General features: G+C 39.1%; 1 protein-coding gene across 6 annotated transcripts in view; it reads left to right on the top strand.

Moving 5' to 3' along the window:
* Window positions 1-2,202: 2,202 nt before the first annotated feature.
* The window catches only part of LOC108099394 (protein held out wings), a 36,821-nt gene continuing 19,381 nt past the window's right edge, over window positions 2,203-19,642 (top strand). For 3 of the 6 annotated variants that reach the window (XM_017202894.2, XM_017202893.2, XM_017202898.2), the window contains exons 1-2: window positions 2,204-2,417; window positions 2,966-3,412. In XM_017202894.2, the coding sequence (XP_017058383.1) occupies window positions 3,115-3,412 (298 nt within the window). In that variant the 5' untranslated portion in view covers window positions 2,204-2,417; window positions 2,966-3,114. Of the gene's footprint in view, window positions 2,418-2,965; window positions 3,413-19,642 lie in introns of all 6 variants that reach the window. The other 3 variants (XM_017202896.2, XM_017202895.2, XM_017202897.2) reach the window with 2 other exon arrangements.

The raw sequence follows: 19,642 nt of genomic DNA, 5'->3' as shown, positions 1-19,642 counted from the left end.
TGTCGGCGGTAAATTAAAAAAGTTTAATCTGTCATTTAATGCACAAAGGCATTAAATGTCTTGGCCAAATTTGCATTCGGCCCAAAACGTGCAGCTGACTAAAAAGGATTCCCGGAGTGTTGGCCTCACCTGGCGGTTTGTCAATCGGTGGAACCATTTCCTTATAAGCGGCGAATTGGTCAAACAATTGAAATGCATTTCAAATGCAATTTTTTTCTGTCCGTAGTAAAAGAGTAATAACTTACTCTTCTTAAAGGCTGCGATTAAATGATTAAGATGTTGTGTTGACCGATATTAAAGTTTTGGTAAATAATCTTTAAAAAAAATAAAATGTTGTGTTTTGAATTGAGATCTCTATTTGGAATAGTTTCTCGCCACACTTTACAGCTACGAGAAAACTTTTGTTTAGCAACCATTTCGGTTTTTCAAAACCGAAAGTGCTACCTAAAACGACCTACACACAAAGCAAAACACCACATATGGACCAAGACCGAAAAAAGGAAAATTCCAAAGCCCTGCAGAGATTAGCGGCCCACGGAAAAGTTGGCACTTTGGATCAGCCAGATGTCCAAAGAGAAATACTTGGCCCCGTGGGTGTGCGGATTGGAAAGGGCCTCGGTCTTTGGTCTTTTGCCCCAGAGATTCGAATCGGAAATCCATAAGCATACAATGTCTCAATCGCCGCGCACATTGACACATATTTCGATGGCAGTAAAACTGTATAATGGGGTCGTATAATATAATGTCGGCCCACACACAGACCGATACAATACGATCCGACACGATCGGCTTGAGCCAAGTGCACACGAATTTGGTGGGACTTGTGGCCAGGCTAAGAAACTTGGCCAGGTGAGGAGGTCCGGTGGTGGGCGCCTGCTTTCCAATGGAATGGCCAACCCGAATCCAATGTCCACTTTGTCCACTCCAAACTTTCACGTCTCATTTAAGTGCATGCGGGTGCCGCTGCACTGCGAATAATTACCACCAAAGTTTGCCCAAAATTCGTTGTACACTTATAGCAATATGTGGCAGATGTCCCGGTGCAATAAATATAAGTTACACAAAATCTTTCAATTTTAAATATTCAGATATCGGGCATATGGTAAAGTTGTTTTTTCCTGTGTGCTGTTTATGTGAAATACGGAAGGCAGCGAAAAGTGTCTTTTTGCGATGGAAAGTAAAAGTTGTTGCCGGCCTAGGGTCGCTTATATGGTGCGTCCATCGAAACGCTCGCGAATGCCAATTTTCCCACATACATTTCGCGACGGAGTTAACCAAGTTAACACCAACATTTGGCCATTACGGACTTGGGGTCTCATTTGCATGGTGTTTTGGGGCCAGATGTAAGCCCCCACATATATGAGCCTCTAAACAAAATGCCGCTCGTTCTAATCAGCCAGCAATTTCCGTGCGCTGCTGCCGTCTTAATTGATTCATATTCAACGCCAACGCGCCAAAGTGTTGCCGACAAAGCGACCAGGTGGCAACACTCTGCGTTTGTGGTCGATTAACAACTAACCACTTAAATAATATCAAAAATTCTTTGTCTAGTTACGTGTTTACATAATTTAGGAATAATTGATTACTTATTCGATTGAATTTAGCCATTTTTCAGGAAAATATATTAAATAAATTGACCAGCTGCGCAAATCTGTACGAGGTGGCAACGACGGTGAGCGATCATTAATGCTGTTAGTGTATGGTGGCAAGAGAGTCAAACATGAGAAATATTGACGTCACAGCTTTTGAATTATCGTACGTTCTGCATAGATTTTGATTTAATTGTTTAATATTCTAGGTTAGATTCATTAAAATGGTTGATTTTATTTTTAAACATCTAAAATTGTTAAATATTTTTTTAATTTTGTGTTATGATAATAACTCGTTTAAAATTTTTTTTCTGATATCTTAGTTCTTATGTTCTGTGTATGTACCAAAAAATAGAAAAACTAATTTGTATTACAAGCCTTGTTGCTTAACATAAAAGTGGTTATACATTTTTGTTTTAAGTAAGGAGTTTTATATAATTTTATAGTAGAAAACAATCTTTATGATGTCACATGCCTCTTACGAAGAGGCGAGAGCGCTATGAAAACACCACCTTGATTTCAGACACCCTGTCCCAACCCTGGAACCAGTTCAGAAACGTTTTAAAATTGATCATTTTGTTTTTGTTTGTTTTGCACGTTCATTCCGCTTTGCGTTCAGTTCATTTTCATTCGTCTTTTGAATTTTGCTTCGATCGGTTGTGGTTGTCAGTCTCTACTTTGTGCAACCAGTTCTCTCGGTTCAATTCGAAATCGGTCGTAGGAAACTAAAACTAGGAGTGATCGTTTAGCAAAGTCCCGAGATCCGTTCGCTGTTCCCCGTCTCGAATACACAACATATAAAATAAACAAAAAGGATTCCCCATCAAAGTGTGTTTTAATAACATTCAAGAGTAAAACGAAATAAAAGCCCACGCCAGCTAGCAGCAACAACAAATACATAATCAGCAACTGTGCATATTTCTGCGAAATTTAAAGCATTTCGAGTTAATTTCAAGGCTTCTGCCCCTCCGTGGATATCCAGACAAAGGAACTCCTCCTTTTCTAGCCATAAACCATTGAAAATAAGAACAATAATTTGCATAGAAGAAAAATTAAATTTTTTTTGTTGTATTTGCTGTTGCAGCAGCCAAATGAGCGAGGGAGAGAGCCAGTGAGAGAGAGAGGTATTTTGACATTCTGCTTTCATTCATCTCCGTCGCATATACAGTTTTACTGTATTTTGCCCGTGTATGCGTGAGAGACCGAGGAATTTTTTGTCTTCGTTTTCGACTTGCTGCGCTCTCTCACTCTCTCTGCGTTGTTGTTGCTGGCGATCGTAGAAAAAGAAATACTTTTGGGTGGAGTTGTTTTCATTTCGTTTTCCGTTTTGAATATTGCTCGCGTACAAATCTTAATGGATTTTCCAACTCCCACAGAAAGGTGTTAAAAGTAGCAAAAAGTGCAATAAGTAAAGAAAGTAAAGAGACCACGTCAAAGTTTCAAAGTTGTAAACCAGAATCTCGTCCAGAACAAAACAAAAAGTCCTCCCGAACAACAAACACCCACACACAAACACAACAAAAAAATGAGTGTCTGTGAGAGCAAAGCCGTTGCGCAACAGCAACTGCAGCAGCACTTGCAGCAACAGGCAGCAGCGGTTGTTGCGGTCGCGCAGCAGCAACAGGCTCAAGCGCAGGCGCAGGCGCAGCAGGCTCCTCATCAAGTGGTCGTGCCCCTCGCCCCCCAGCCGCATTTGACCCCGCAGCAGCAGCAGCAGAGCACACAAAGCATCGCCGACTATCTGGCCCAGTTGCTCAAGGACCGCAAGCAGCTGGCCGCCTTCCCCAACGTCTTCACCCACGTCGAACGTCTGCTCGATGAAGGTAAGTCGCCGAGTCCTGGGAAACCCCCTAGATAGCAAGAAAACAAATCATATACCTGTCCATCAAAGTATTAGGAATAAAACTTAGGATATTTTTTAAAATAATTACTTTGACTGCATAATTAAAGATTGAAAGTGCGAAAGAATGAGTAGCTTAAGGAAATTAGCTTTTATATAACTGTAGTGAAAAACACAAAGACCAGCATCGGCTTTTTGATTTATACCTTTCCCTTTATTGTTAGAAAAACAATTAAAAAGCATTTTAATTCCTGGAATCTGACAAGATTTATTGTAAACATGTATTACAAAGTTTTGCAGGCATTAAATACAACACATTTTCTTTAAGAACCCCTGAACAAAATTGGGTGAGAAAGATTTTATTTTTAGTAGGTGATTTCATTTTTAATTTTCAATTTTGTCAGTATGGCAGCTTTTGGGAATCGATTAACATGTGATCACTGTAGTTCAATCAGTTTTGGGGCATGGATCTTGGCGTGTCTGGTTTGTCTCCTCGGCGTCTCCTTTTCTCCTCTTCTCCATCGCGGGTTCTGAGTTCATTCCACCTTACATCGGAGGAACCCAAACGAGATGTTTGTTATTTTTAGTTACTTCCTTTTTGTGCGCCCCTTCGCGAGCGCACACTACTTAAACTCTCTCCGCGCTCTCTCCTTTTGTGTTTTTGGCCCCACACTTGACTGCCCTGTGCAGCCTTTGTTGTTCTTATTATGAATTCTTTGTTGACTCGGCCATTCGTACACAAAAAGGAGAGGAAGATTTCGAGAGCGGGGAGACAGAGATTTGAAACCCCAGGGGGGAAACCCCCACACAGAGAAAAACGTTCAAATGATATAAACCATTTCATGGGTTTACATGACAATTTTGAACGAATATAAGGATGTTAATTTGATAAGATATAAAAACATGGAATTTATAGAAAGTATGTAGTTTTATATTGAAGTGAAATTATTTTTTTCTGTGTAGTCAAAATGTAGCAAACTTATCCGAAAGATGCATGAATCGCCGCCGCGGCCCACGCCTCCACTCAAAAACCAAAAAATCACAAAAAAAAACAAACTCAGCAAACACGCTTAAAGACAAACCAACAAAAGTCAACATTCGGGGCGGAAAAGGGGCGGGGGCGTGTCACTACCTGGTCGCATCTTGTATCTTGTATCTCGTATATCGGAGCTCTCGTTTCTGTATTTGCCCAACATCTGTTGCCCATATGCAGGCCGGTCACGAGGGTGTGTGTGTCGCCTCGTAATGACAAAATTATGTTGCACAGATACACAGATTCAGATATTCGTAGTGCGGTATTTGCGGATTGCTAGGTATACCGCTAGAGTGTCAGGGTATGCAAAAATAACTATTAAAGATCGAAAATTAGTAGGCAAGAAAAAATTGCAGACTTTTTTAAGTACTTCAGTTCACTAGAGCACTCTTGAACTTACAAATCTTATCGATGAGGCCAGTATATATTACTACATTTTATAATTATTATTCTTACTATGAGATGTCACTATTTATCGCGTCCTGCCATTATAAATAATCTAAGTAATAAGATGCAAGATCGGGATCTTTTCTTAATTAAGAAAATATCCAAGAATTCTTCTGCCTTATCTAGACCGATCAGATTATTGATTACCAGGTATCTTGTAGTCGGAAAACTCGCCCAAAAGCGTTCATTCTTGTTTTGGTTTCGTTTCTGGCATAGCTGCAAACTAGTTTGCCTGTCTACAAATTGTATTTGCTAAAAGCAAAGCGTTGACAATTTGTAAAACTCGTTCCACCAGACTCAAAATTCCGAGAGGAAGAGAAAAATATACAAAACAAACCGAGATTTCGAACCCACCTCTCGCTGGCTTATCAGCTTAGTGGGAGGGTGTCGGACTGGATTTGGGACCTGGGAACCCGAATTGACCGCTGTCCACTATAGTGAATATATATCCCACTACTGCCTGCCACCGCTAACGGCTTTCAACTTTTCAACTTGCTAGAAGTTTTTGTGTTTTTCTCATTTTGCAACTTTCTCTTTTCAATTGCTGTCGTCGCTGGGTTGTGTTTTTGTTTTCGTTAGCTTGACATGCGGGCCAAACTCAACATTCACATGCGGTCGGCCGGGCAACCCAAAAAGAGTTTATGTTTTACCCTTTTATAAAAGGGTATACAATTTATTGTCTTGACTTGAATTTACATGTCATTCTTTTAACAAAATGCCACTGGATTATAAATAATTGAATAACATGTTATCCGATTTATGCCAAATCATTTTTCTTTTCGTATCACTTTACCCCATTGCATTTTAATTGGCAGGAATTATTTAAAATCAAATAAAATCAAAAATGCCAATTGATTTGTATTCTTTCAAATCTTTGCAATTTTATTTTAATCTTTCAGAGAACATGCAAGCAAATTGCTGACTTTGTATGTTACTAAAAAAAGGTTAAGTAGCTTAAAACATTTTTGAAATGTACCTGCATATATTTTCGGTCTGTCAGCAATATTGCGAGAGATCTAATTAGGTTCCTGCCTCACCTCAAGCAACACTAAAATCAGCAATAGCCGCTTTTTGAGGTTGCGGTTGCTGTTTTTGCTTCTGCTTTTTTGTGTGTTGCTTTTATTATTGCGGGTGTGCAGCAATGTTTGCTTCGGGTTTTGGGCTTGGGGTTCTACTCGCAATCATCCGTTGGCTACCTGTTGGGCGCTCGCCCGTTCACTTGAAATGCACAGCTTGCGATTACATTTGAATAGCTGTCTGTGTGGAAATATCTATGTATTTACTGTGCGTTTCACAGCTGTAAGACAGTACAAGCACGACAAAGATTTAGGAGACCTAAACACGTTTTTCTAAATCAATATTTAATGACTTGGTGACCAATTTGCTCAAATCAATTTGGTTTAAATTGGTGCGCGATGCATATTTTTTCAATATACAAATTTGCATTTTATTCCGGTTTTCTAGGTTAAATACCTTCCTGAAAAACATCTGGATGCTTAAAATATTTTTTTATACAACGTGTTTTTTTGTGATAATATTTACTTTAGTTAAAGTACATTTAAACGTAAAAATTATGGGCTTTTTTGCTCTCTGAACTGGAATTGACATTCTATCCTAAACTCACGATTCACACTGTACATCTATATAGATATTCGTATATACTATTCCTTCTGTTTATTTGCCGCCTTTTTTATCGTCTTCATTCGTTCATTGCTTTTGGCACTGCTGACATAAATTTTTGTTGTTATTTTGACGAGTGTTGTTTGTTTTTTGGATCTGACTCACGCCCCAATCGAAACAAAACGAAGAATGAGTTTCGGCCGCCAGCGAAACACTCGCATTGTATCTGTTAGATAGCTTTATGACACACGCCGCTGGAGCACGTTTCTTCGCCCGAATCTGTATCTGTATCTCAGCGGTATCTGTATCTGTTGTGCTTTTGCGAGTCGGCTCTACGCTATTCATAGTCGTCGCATTTTGCACAGTTGAAGTGTGCCTAGACTGTGTGAATAAAAAAAGACTACGTCAAGAGGCCCGAGCAGCTCTCGGATCTCGGATTACCGGCGTCCAAGCATAACTGCACGTACTATATCGCAGTCTGAGATATCATTTTGGTCTCGCAGATATCACATCTTCCGCATGACGTTTGTTTACCTGGGCTGAGGACAGCCAGCAGCAAACAGCAAACAGTCAACCGCCAACAGCCTCTTAATATGATAGATTCCTAGTTTTTGTTTTCAAACTCACTGGGGCCTACACCTGGGTGTTATAAATATAGAAATTGTGCTTGCTGTTACTGCATCTCAAGGTGTATATCTGTCAGATACGCATCCAAGTTTGTATACCTCGTGCATCGAGAAACCTGCGAGATAAAAGCCAGAAAAGAGCAGACCAAAATCAAATTACGTACACCCGCAACGTGAATGTTTATACGGCCGATATATGTATCTACATACATATATAATTATATATATACGTGCTTGAAAACGTGTATATATAGTTGGCCGAATGTGTTCCTCGGCATTTCTCGGATACAGAATTTTTTCTCTTTCACTCCGTCCGACATTTTTCATGAAAATTTGAAATGTGTTTCATTTCATCTAAAATTAGATTATTGGAAAATGGTTTTTCGCCTGCCACCATAGCTGTTGGAATTTGGTTTCGTTGGATTTTCACCGTTTAAGGGCGTTGTTTTCTTCTGGTCAGAAACTGAAATGGGGGCCCGACGATTGGTAGAGTCATTAAAATCGGAAATCGAAGTGGCTCGTTGACATTAATGCGGCTGCTGGTCTTCGATCCGAGTTGAATGCAAACACAGCGAGGCTGAAAGACAAACAAATGATTCGCCCATCCTCACTTTTAAAGAGATACATTGATCATCCAGCGTTACGATCGAGTTGATTTTTGTTTAGGTTTGCAAGATATGCACTCAGAAAATAATTAGAGGGTTCATTTTGAAGTGAAACCTAAGAATTATGCACTAATGCTTAAAAAGTTGCATGTGAAATACTTTATTAACGCTTTGATTAATTTTTGAGGCTATAAAACAAGTGAATAAAATTATTTTTCCCTTACCTTTTTTTTCTCTGTGCACCACAAATAGTAGTAAGCTGCCATGAGCATTTTAATTTAGTATTTTCGTAGGCACGGCTTGCTGGTTTGGGTTCCAGGTTCCCTAACTGACGTGCTCATAAATTTGTTGACAATTGTTATGCGGAACGCGTAACCCTCCCCGCTTCGCCTCCTCCTCCCTCCTTGCCACCCGCACAAAAGCAATCGATCCCAAACGATTCCATGCGATCCAATCCGATTCGATTCGATCCCCTGCCCATACACGTCTCATTGCGTTTTCAAATTCAATTAAAATCTTTTGTCATGACCATCGATCGTTGGCTGCTTTGTTTTGATTTGTGATTTGCTGTCGGCCAAAAACGCATCGATGCGTTTGCACGGAAGTTGACCGTGGCTCAAAAAGCAAATGAAGCTATTGACATCGGGCAAAACAGTTAGTAGATTGCATCAAAAGGGCATTGATCGTTGGCCAATGGGCCGAAAGTTTCTGGGGGTGGTGGAGTTTTCGTTGCGCCCGATCGGATTCGGCATGGAAAGTGCTTGGGAGTGGACAGATTTGATGATGGGATGCCATCCTATTATCTAATGATGGTATTACATTTAAGCTTTGTTGTTGCACAATTTGAGCTTGAATTAATTTATGTGTATTTATTGAACAGAAATTGTGCCCTTAAGCACAATTTATTGGCGGCTTAAATTCCGCATGTATTTGTTTATGGAGCGTCGCCAGGCAGCTGCACAACCCGCCAGCCTGTAAAAAAAAACACACACTCAGCCTTCAATTAGCGTTTTCCTTGGAAAATATCTATGTTTCCATGTATGTCTTTTTTCGTACTTTGCACCATTTCAATTTTCAAGCGAGCTCCCCCACCTACTCAAACCCGGGGATTACGTCATTTGGCAAGTTATTTGATAGCCAGGCTGCATCAAATGTTCGCTGTTGTTATTGTGGCAGAACGAATTGTTTTTGACAAAAATAGCTAACTCAAAAAAAAAAAAAACTCAAAATATAATGGTGAAACAAAGAAGCGCGTAATTAAAATATTTTTCACATGCTCGGGTTTCTTCCCCACACACAGCAAACAACACATGGAAGTTTCAGCATGGCGCCCCATTCTTGAATCATCCTCCCACCCCCTAAACATTGCACTAAAAAAAAACCTTAACAAATGATATTGAATATTTCAATCAAACTGGTTTTGTCATAAATTTTCACAAATTAGGCTGAGGCTTCCAGCTTTATGGAATTAAGCGTTTTTGTTGCTATATTTTTTCTCTGTGCACCACCTCCTGCCTGCCCTGAGACGAGGCACGCGACTACCAGCAGCAGCAGCCATGTGGCATTAGACAATTGCTTTAATATGCCACCAGGCAGGCAGCCGACGAACTGTACAAATTGAACAATTTGATAACGAACGCGAAGGCAGGAAAAAAAAAAAAAAGAGGGGGCCCGAGGAGGAGGGACACTTGAGCCAGAGACACAAAGAGGCAACACTGTGGCTATGCTGCCTTTGAAGTTGCCTTTTGGCTTTCAGTGCCATATGGTCGCCGGTATCTGCGATTCTCAACCCGAACTTGCAACTCCTCGACATATATGGGCATCCGATGGATGCCACTTGAAGCGGCCGCAAGTGAATCATTTTTATTGTTCCGATGTGCATTTGCCATTCGATTTATATCCGTAATCAATTTAATTTTCAATTGCTTTTGAAAATGCCCAGGGAGCAACTCCGTTTGCGTGTGAAATGCGGGCAGCCGCTCAAAAGTTGGACAAGCCAAATTCCACCCCGAAACAAAAGGGAAAATAGTTTTAGGGGTTTAGGCAAACCTTTGGGAAAATTCTTTAAACATTGTTTAGGTAATTTGCAAGTGCTTCTAGCTTGTTTGGAATGCAAAACTTTTATTGAGTTTAGGGGTTGAAAAGTATTTCATAAATAATGGCAAAGACTATATGAGAATAATTATGATCTACAATAAAAATTGTTATACACCCACGAAGCAACCTTTAACAAGCTCTCAATCTCAATATGTAGTGATAATAAAACCTCTAAGTGGGGAATTAAGATAATGAGGTATTCACTTGACAACCAAAAAGAGAAAAATTAAAGCAAAAGTCAAATTGTCAACAGACTGGGCGTCAAACGCCTTTCCCCACTTTTTGGTCTCTGGGGCGTGTGCTCTGCGATTAAGAGCTATTAAAAAACATGAAAAAGAAATCATCATAGCGCACATCTGAGTACGAACAATGACCCAAAAATGCGTCATGTGTGGGAAAACAAAACAAACTTAGAGCCAAAAACTACGACAGCGTGCTGGCATAGACAAAAAGTAGAAATACCGCTGCAAATACAGATTGAGATCGAGATACTCTGCCCAACCAGCTATAGTTGCTCCTTATCTCTCGGTTTATTCGCAGCCATGAGCAGCATCATTGATTCGAGACAATTAACAGCGGAGTAATGCAAAAAGCGAAGAACATAAAAAGAGAAAAAGAGGAAATTGTAAGCGTCAGATCAAGATTCGAATTCCATTCGGCATGCAAATGGGCTTCCATACCCCAATAACTTATGCAGCATATCCGTTAGGTTGCTTCCAAATTAAATTAAATTTAAAAAATCCATCTGACTTCCTAGGGCGGTTATCTTTACTAAATGTTATCTTTGCTAAATTTATAAAAACATATAATAGTTATGATTTCGTCAAACTAAAGAGTATTTCGCAGTCCAAACAAAACTATTTCCTCTGGCTTTTCACCTTTTTTGCTTCTGAAAAGTAGCTGTAACACTCGTAACTCAAGTGTCCTCAATCTATGTATCTTTGTATCTCAATTTCGTTACTTTTTTAACGCGTTGAGTGCAGTTGGGAAATGCTAGAAGATACGCGTGTTTGCTTTTTGCAGCATGAATGAATCTTGTGAGGCAAAGTCATTCCGACGTTGTCACGTCCTCTCTTGTGTTAACCTGTCGGATGTATCTGTATCTGTAGCTGCGTGTAGTTGTATCTGTGCATTTGTATCTGATGGCATTTTGGCGTTTTTCTTTTGGGGCCTTAACAGCCGTTCGAATTTTGCTCTATTTTCGCCAAACGCATTGGGCCAAAAGTTTGCAGTCTTGAATCATTCTAAAGTTTTGAGTGAAAGGCTTGCGAATTTCAAAAAAATGCTTTATAAAATTGTTTTAGGGATCCCGTATTCTGACATTTTCCGTCAGCTGTTCGTTCAGCGTGCGGGGGAGGAAATGTCGTTGCATTTGCTTTCGATTTTTTGTGTTTACATTTTGGCTTTTGTCTTTTTGTGACTTTGCGTGCCTTACCTTTGGCTCATTGATTTTCATTTTTGGCAGTTTCTTTGGTTTCGGTTTTTGATATGCCATAAATGTTTAATGTCGTGCTGAGTTAGCCAGCCACGTTTTGTTTGTAGCTGCGTATTTGGGTTAAAAGCCATTTTATATGGACGCCCAAGCGTTGCTCATGTCAATCATGCGGCTGCTGTAGGCGTATGAATTAATTGCCCAGCTCCTCAATGAAGTCACATTTTGTTTTTACTCAAGGAACTCTGTTTTGATTGGGGAGATTCGCAGTAACCGAACTCAAATAAATTAAATTCGAGCAATTCAAATTAAAGGGTTATATTTCATGCAGTTATGTAAATTGACGAGTTTCCTTATTGGGGGACTGTAAGTAATTGCATGCGGGTTGTGAATAATAAATGAAATGAGAGCCTTTGTTTGTAATAAAATAAGTAGAATGGTTAATCCCATAAACACATTTTCAGGTATTTCTCGTTTAAATTTACTCAATTGTGTTACATTAAAATAGTGAATTTCAACATTAGAGAGATCTTACAATAGTGGGTAGTTCATTAATCAACTCATGGCACTTTTTAAAGGCACATATGGCCCTGAAATCTTCGCCCAAGCTTCACTTTCAAATAGCCAACTGCCCACGTTGACAACTTCCCATCATTCCTCCTCTTTTTTGCTGACCAAGGACGACTTGTGGCTTATCAACAGCTTGACAACAGCTGAATGTCATTGGCATATGCACCGTGTCTAAATATGTATATGTATAGAAAAGATCGAGTGCACTTGCATTTTCTTAGCTTTACGTAGGCTTTTCCGGTTTTCCACGCACTTTTGAAAGCCCACAGATAAATATTTTGTCACACAAAGCGACACTTGAGGCGGAGACAGGCGAACGAATGAAAATAAACATAAATTAAAAGAAAAGGAAAGGAAAGGGAGGAGAGCCCGAAGAGCCAGACTAAAAATAAACAAGAAACGTGGGCGAAAAGGCCACAAAGAACAAGGAAAAGAAAAGCAAAGGTGTTAAGAACAAGTTGCTCACTCAGCCCAAATCCAAGTGGCTAAGACTACCCACCTACATGTGCGTACATATGTGTACTTAAAGCCATTTATTATTATAATAATAATCCCATTCAAGGCAAGACAACGGGCGCGCAAAAAGAAAAGGCGGCAGCTTTGGCTTTTGTTTCAAAACGAGTTGTTGGCCACACTTCAATGTTGGTCAAGCACATTACGCTATACACACAATTACGTGTTGGTGGCTGTTGAGTACATAATATATCATTTTTATTTCGTTTTCGGGTAGGTGGTGATCAAGTGGTGTTGGCAAAGAAAGAGGTGTTTTACCTTGATGCGTGTGTCACACGGCGTATGGGCGATATATTGATTATACGACGCGTCTTCCCATGACTTTTATTCGATCTATTAAATTTGGGCCGTATCGAATGGTTTTCAGCTAATTATGGGAGAAGAGAAAAAATATTATAAACATGACATAAGCAGCCGCCATAAGTTGCCAGATCCAAAAGCGGCAGCAAATGCAACTTTCTCCAAATGCCATAAGCTACAAATAATTTTCCAATGGCCTACGTTTATAGGCCAACCGAAAGCAAACATTTCTCAGACTCTGTACAAAAAATATATATTCGATTTCCGCCAGAACGCAAGCTGTGAGTTTTCAAAACAAAAATGTTATATATTTATAAATGTACATTGTGCTCGCATAATTTCATACATTTTTCTCGTGTAATAAAAACAAGCCAAGGGATAACGAGAACTTGATGGAACACAGCCGTTTCCAATTTTCTTTTGGGAAAGGCGCTGTGTTTACACAGGTTTCCGAAAGTGACCGAACAAAATTGTTATGTATTTTGTATGAGAAAAATTAATCAAGCAAAGTCCCAATGCAATGGCAAAACTCAAACAAAACGAAAGCAATTTGTTGTAAAATTAAGCTACAAGAGGTCGTGAACTTTGTGGTGGCCGCTTGTCCGCTTTTCTTTGCCCTCCGCCGGCATCATCTTCTTGTTTGTGTTCCCCACACGTAGCCCGGAAAAGTCATTCGGCTACTCCAGAAATAAACAATCTAGAAGCGATGGCAGCAGCTCACGAACAGAAGCAGTTGTACCGGAGTGTGAGGCATTTATCCTATAAATATGCTCAGAAATAGAATAATGGCCCCGAATCAAGACTATAGCAACAGTCGAAGAAATTGAGAAGAGTTCTTTTCCCGTTGATTGAGTTTCTGAATTAAGCAGATGAATACATCAATTTTCAAAGGTGGTATTTCTGTTATGATCCCATAAAATGCTTAAGAAATTTTAAGGAATTTCAAGACGTTTGCTGATTGATGCTGATGTTGGTTGCAAGTGGACCCCTTTTTTTAATAATCTCAAAGATTACTTGGCTTCTTCTTATAGATTTGTTTTTTTCTGCTGATTTTATTGTTTGCTACGTTAAAGTAGATAATTATTTTTACCCCTGAAGATAAGTGTGGTATATAAATAAACGTTGTTGTTTTTCATCCCGGGCATAAATCCGTCTTTTAACTCCTGTTTGAATCAGATCATAAATAAATTTCCCATCATCGCCATTGCTTTGTGTTAATCTTATCTAATCTGAAATATATTTTTCTGTTTATTTTCAGGTGAGTTTTTCTTATCTGCGCAGTTGAGCAGTGCCTCCGAAAAGAACAAAATGCCGACGGCTATCGGTGTGCGGGAAAAGCCACTAACCTGATTGGTTGAGTACACATATCGCCTATTAGCTATACTAGATATTGTTAGCTTTTAATTGGTTTAAGCAGCCATTGCAACCGGCCGACGAGTGAGGAGCAAAGGGTGGCCACAGCCCATCATCATCATTGTTGGCTGAGCTCAGTTTTTATGAGCCCGGGGGCCATAAAATCGGCAACAGTTAATTGCTTTATAAAAATGGGCGCGTGTGTCGTCGACTACCGTTTCATTAGCTCGTATTTTTTGTGACTAACCAGGCAAATAAGCAAATTGTCATTCATCTCTCGATGCCCCAGCTGAGCTATGAAATTAATGCACTAAAGGTTTCAGTTTTATAAAGCTTTTTTCCCTCAGCTATTTTTGCCTGTCAATAGAAGTCTGCGTTATTGAACTCAAACCTAAACCATCCGTAGGAAGCCGCTCTTAATTAATTTTTTGGGTGTATTTCTTTGGGGCAGGGTCAGGGTGTGGCTTCCTGCTTTGGCTGAAATGTTTTCGTACGCCCTCGTCGTGGGCACTCATAATTTGGGCAGCTATTTTTGCAGCAATTAAGACAAAAAGGTTTGTGAAAAAAAACTTGAAAATTCAAGTCTCTTTATCTGTTATCTTAAGAAATAATTGGGTCTGCAGACGATTAAATCCTGCAACCAGTTAGTCCTATTTTCGAATCCGTTTAGGGACTTAATTTCTACTTTTCCTTGGCATTTATTTTGTGGCAATTTACGCATTGATTGTATATTTATTTGGTTCGTTTTTGGGGGTTTTCTCTAGCCCCGTCTACGTGGGGGCATTTTGCTGGAAATTGTGCTCATGGGAACTGATTGATTAGCGGCTAGTTGCTTCGCTCGACTCAATGCCTTCCAGTGACGACCACTGCACCACCATCTCGGCCAGCGCACCACCAACCAAAACGACAACCACTGCCAGACATTTGCAATGTTTTTTGGCAACGACAAGTTGCAGTTCGCAATTGATTTAAGTCCGTTTTTTCGCCAGCTTTGTATTTTCTTTTGGTCAGCAATTTTCCAAACTTGTTTGTTTTCTTTGCTGGCGGTGGCGGTTGCCCTCGGCTCTCACGAACTAAAGTTGGTCCAGTGCGGATCGGTTATTACGCCGGACACACACCTAATGAGCCGGACAGCTGTGAAACTGTTTGCTTCAGCTCGTGACTCAATGCACTTTCCATTTTCAGTGGGATGCACCGAACAGCCGATGTGAATCATTTCAAAAAATCTCCAGAAATGTTGGGAATTATTTGTAATGAGTTTCTAAGATTTATTGGCTATTATCTTACTTGTAACGCACACAAAAACTGTATTTTATTGTGCAATTGTATTTGTTTTGTCCCGGAATTACTCCTTTCTGTTATTTTCGGATAGCATTGAAGGTCGAAGATTTATTTATAGCTAAAAAGTGCTATAATTAATTTAATACCATCATATTTTATTTATAAAAGCTTTACATTATAAATAAAAATATAGTTAAGTTTTAGCTTCCGTATGGAATGTCAGGGATATTCAACAAAACATTAGCTTCCAATACGAAAGAAATCCAACCAAAGGTGAATTAAACCTTTTGTTTTGTCGTTGATTGTTTGATTACTGTCGATTGTTTTGACGCGTATTTAATTTCGATGAAGTGTCGGCCTCTGGTGATTGAATGTTTGGGCCAAGCCAAGCCCAGATCCCCTGATGCTCTTAACTGATTGTGGCAGCTCTGCAAGCTTAATGTCAAGTTGCAAGGCTGCTCCGAAGTCTGTCGCACAGGTATTTTCTTTCATTGTCTCCCAGGCGGTGGTGTACATGTGAAAAATCGCTGTAATCTGCTGATGATAATGATGTGCCACCCACATAAATGGCGTTCGTGGGGTAACATAGTCTGTGGGCCTAATGCTGTGTTGACTGTGTTGAAGTGGTGCGTGTGTTTGCTTGAGCCAACAACTTTCCATTTTGGCCCATTGTCTCTAAAAAACTGAAAGTTCAAATTGAACATTTCACTTCCTTTCGGCTCAACCCAGCCATCCTCAACTCATCTTCAAGTTTTAAGACTCATGAGTAAATTCATGAGGCATTCTGGCGTGACTCGGAGCAAGTTCATCAAAAATGTGGAACAAAGTGGGTCTGTGTGTCTGCGACATGTGAAAAGCCATTTGGCATTGTTTTTCCGCCGCATTTTCTTGGATTTTACTTTGACACATTTTCTTTTTCGCCATTTGAACGTTGTCACATGCTGTTCCTCCAAATCTTTGGATCTCTCGAGATTTATGATGTGGGTGGGGCATTAGTTTTAATGCCCTTAGACGGAACCACGATGAGCCACCGTCACATTGAGTGTTCATTAAAATCCCCATCATTTCTCAATAATTCTTTACGGCTCCTAATTAAATGGCAATGGCTACTAAAATCCGGCAACCATATAAACGCATATAAAAAATGCGAAAATATTTCGGCTTATTAACAAAAAAATTAGTCACGACCTGACGGCATTGTGTGCGATTAACTAAATAAATACTCTGAGATTGTAATCGCTGCGATTTATTACCGAAACGACTGCTTGACTGGTTTCAAGTGTCGCTAAACATGAGCTGGTACACGAACGTTTTAATTTCGTTTTAATTTCAATTGAATTACCAGTGATATATATTTAATTTGCCAACGATGATTATCTGGCCAATGTAGAATGTTCGCACATTTAATCTTGTGCTTCATTGTTGTTATTTCTTTAGCTTCGGCAAAACTTTTGCGGACCGTCAATCTTCATTTCACTCTATTGGATGACTAACAAAAGTTATCGAACCATCTAATAATAGAAAGAACGTTACTTGACAAACATTCTCACCTCTCGAATTGAGCGAGCCGTCATATTATTACCATAATATTTATTTTCTGTTTGTTAAAGCAAATTATTATTTCTGTGGCACTCGCTACGTTTATTTATATAACTTCAAACGAGACTGGATAATTGTTAACCACAAAATGAGTATTAAAGGCGACGAGCCCTAAATGGTGTATAATCAAAAACCACAAAACAAAAATAAAAAATTATCTAGAAAATGCTCTCGACAAAAATTTTGGTTTATTTAACTAACAATTTGTACATATTCCGTGTTATTGTTAGTTTAATGTGCGTTTTATCATTTCTGTATTTGTTCAAGTGTTTACCCATTTGCTGGGACGAATTCCGCTCGCCGTTTCGCTGAAAAGCGCAAAACCAGGTGGAGATTTATTCTTGCCGTGATTTTTTCGCGATTGTTTTTCAACTCGAAATTGTTGGAAATATTTCACGGTGCATAAATAAACAATTTGCATTGCAAACCATTTTTGAAATTTAAAGGAAAACATTGTGTGGTTGCGGACGTGTTGAAATGAAAATACATGCATTTAAGATTTTAATTTAAGGGATTCCTTTATTTAGTGAAAATGTTATTACTTTGTATGTTTTTTGTATTAACTTTAAGGCATATTGTGTTTGCACAAATTAAGGACGGAGAAAAAAAACCTTTTTGTTTGAATTTGTGAAAATTTTCTTTGCTTCAGGCCACAAACCAATTTTACCATGTTTGCATAGTGTTCGCTTGTCTGCATTTAATTTCGCTTGTTTCCTTTGTGATCAGGAACATTTCTATTTGTTCCTCACCTCTGATGATTTTCCGCTTTAAGGAGCACCTCGCCTGTGCTTCCTTGTTTTATCCGATGGTATTTTCATTGCCTCTGCGTTTGTTTTGCTCGCAATTCGTTGACCTATTTTTTTTACAGCGGGATTGTTTTATGTTTTTCTTTTCTTTTTAGCTGTTACTGCTGCTATGTTTTCCGCCAGCATTAATTGTGTTTTCTTTGTTTTATTTCACTTTTAATGGTTGCTGCTGTTTGTGAGTCAACGAAAGCGGTTTTACTTATGTATGTTGTTCTCGTTTTCGACAACATTCAACAACTCTTGTTTTCTGTAGTCGAATGTGGGTAAAGTCAAGCAGATAAAAAATACGCTTGCATATGCAATTTAAAATATAAAATCATGTTAACAAATCTTTATGGGGCTCGAGAAAATCAGATGAACCAATTGATATATTTATGTCGTGCCAGAAGTGGTACTATATATAGTATAATATAATAGAGACCATGGAACTTTGAGCGTGAGAACCAAGTTGCCACTGATAGCTTTATGATGGTAGAAATTTATTAATAAAAATGCATAAAAAACTGTCATTGCTGTCGCTGGCTTGGAAAAAGTCATTAATTAAAATGGTGAAAATGTATTAAGACACAAAAAGAGAAGCTAGATTAACAAATGTTTATTTTTGCCTTGATGCAAAATGTTTGCTTGACAGTGCGGGGTATAACGTTGAGGTCCAAGGATTGGAATTGGATATATATATTTGCCTGATAAATTGATTTATATATCAAATGCGCTGTTTGCTTGGTCAACAAAAAACCTTTGAGCATTGTATTGTTAAACAAGCTTTACAACTGAAAATTAACAAATAATTCCCATAAAAATTTTAAATTATGAACATTTTGATAAATTATTATTATATAAATAAACCGTATATTTTAGGGTTTACTTTTCATATAATTTGAAATCCATGTGTTGATTTAGAAGCAAATGCCTTTAGCCAACCACAAACCGAAAAGATATGCAAAAAATATGCAAAAATCCACAAAAACCGAGTAATGAAATTACTTGAACGCACAATTAAGTGTTTTCTGTTTTGCTCAAATACGACTACAATGCGAAATTGCAAATGCGCTCAAGGCCAATGGAGTTCATGACGAACAGCAAATAAAAACCATAAAATCAAATACGTTTTGGCGCTTGCCAAATATGCGGGACCTGGCTTAATTGCAGCCACAGAAGGCACAGCAATCGGGCTGAACCTTAAACGTTTTCGAGCGTTCCGGCCATTTCTGGTGACAATTTGTTAAGACTCCCAGCCCACACAGACAGGCAGACAGACAGACAGAAAGACAGTGGGACATTTCGGCGGAGGCCGAGACAGAAACCCAAACGATCGCAGTTGACATTGTTTTCTTGGCTATAACGCCCACACGCTCATCAGCTGGCAGTCATCTAATTCGTGTGCTCTGAATGGTTTTGCATTCATAAATTAGCCGCCAGATACTTAGAAATGTGTCGCATTCAGCCAGTAAATACTATGTGGTACATAGTATACGATTTCCCACCTGAAGTCGTGAGCCAATGCAAATTGTTCGCCCAGCTCAAAACAATCAATCAGCGCCGCTAAGCTGCTGAGCTGAGCGCGGTTTTAATTTGGTTTAGAGGTGTCTGCGCCATCTGTCTGGCATATCTTATTAGATTGACAAGTTTAGGACTCGATAACTTATATCCTCTTAGTGTTTTTGGTGCGAACGAGGTTGTCGCTAATGGAGAACTGATCAAGGGTGTCGAGATATGCATATGTGTAGTTGTTTTGTTTTTTACGATATACCAAATAGTTGACTTATGGGAATGGCTTTAGTACTTGTATATGCTTCAAGAAGGCATTCTGTATTATAAATTTTCCTTTTTAATATCCCTCTAAATGTGATAAAGACCGTTTAAAATATGAGAATCCCAGCAAATATGATGCTTTAGCGCCGTTCCAAAAATACCCACGACTGCTCGTCAAT

This window comes from Drosophila ficusphila, unplaced genomic scaffold, assembly GCF_018152265.1.
Source record: "Drosophila ficusphila isolate 14025-0441.05 unplaced genomic scaffold, ASM1815226v1 contig_791, whole genome shotgun sequence".
Lineage (NCBI taxonomy): Eukaryota > Metazoa > Arthropoda > Insecta > Diptera > Drosophilidae > Drosophila > Drosophila ficusphila.
This window is presented reverse-complemented; position numbering and strand designations above follow the sequence as displayed.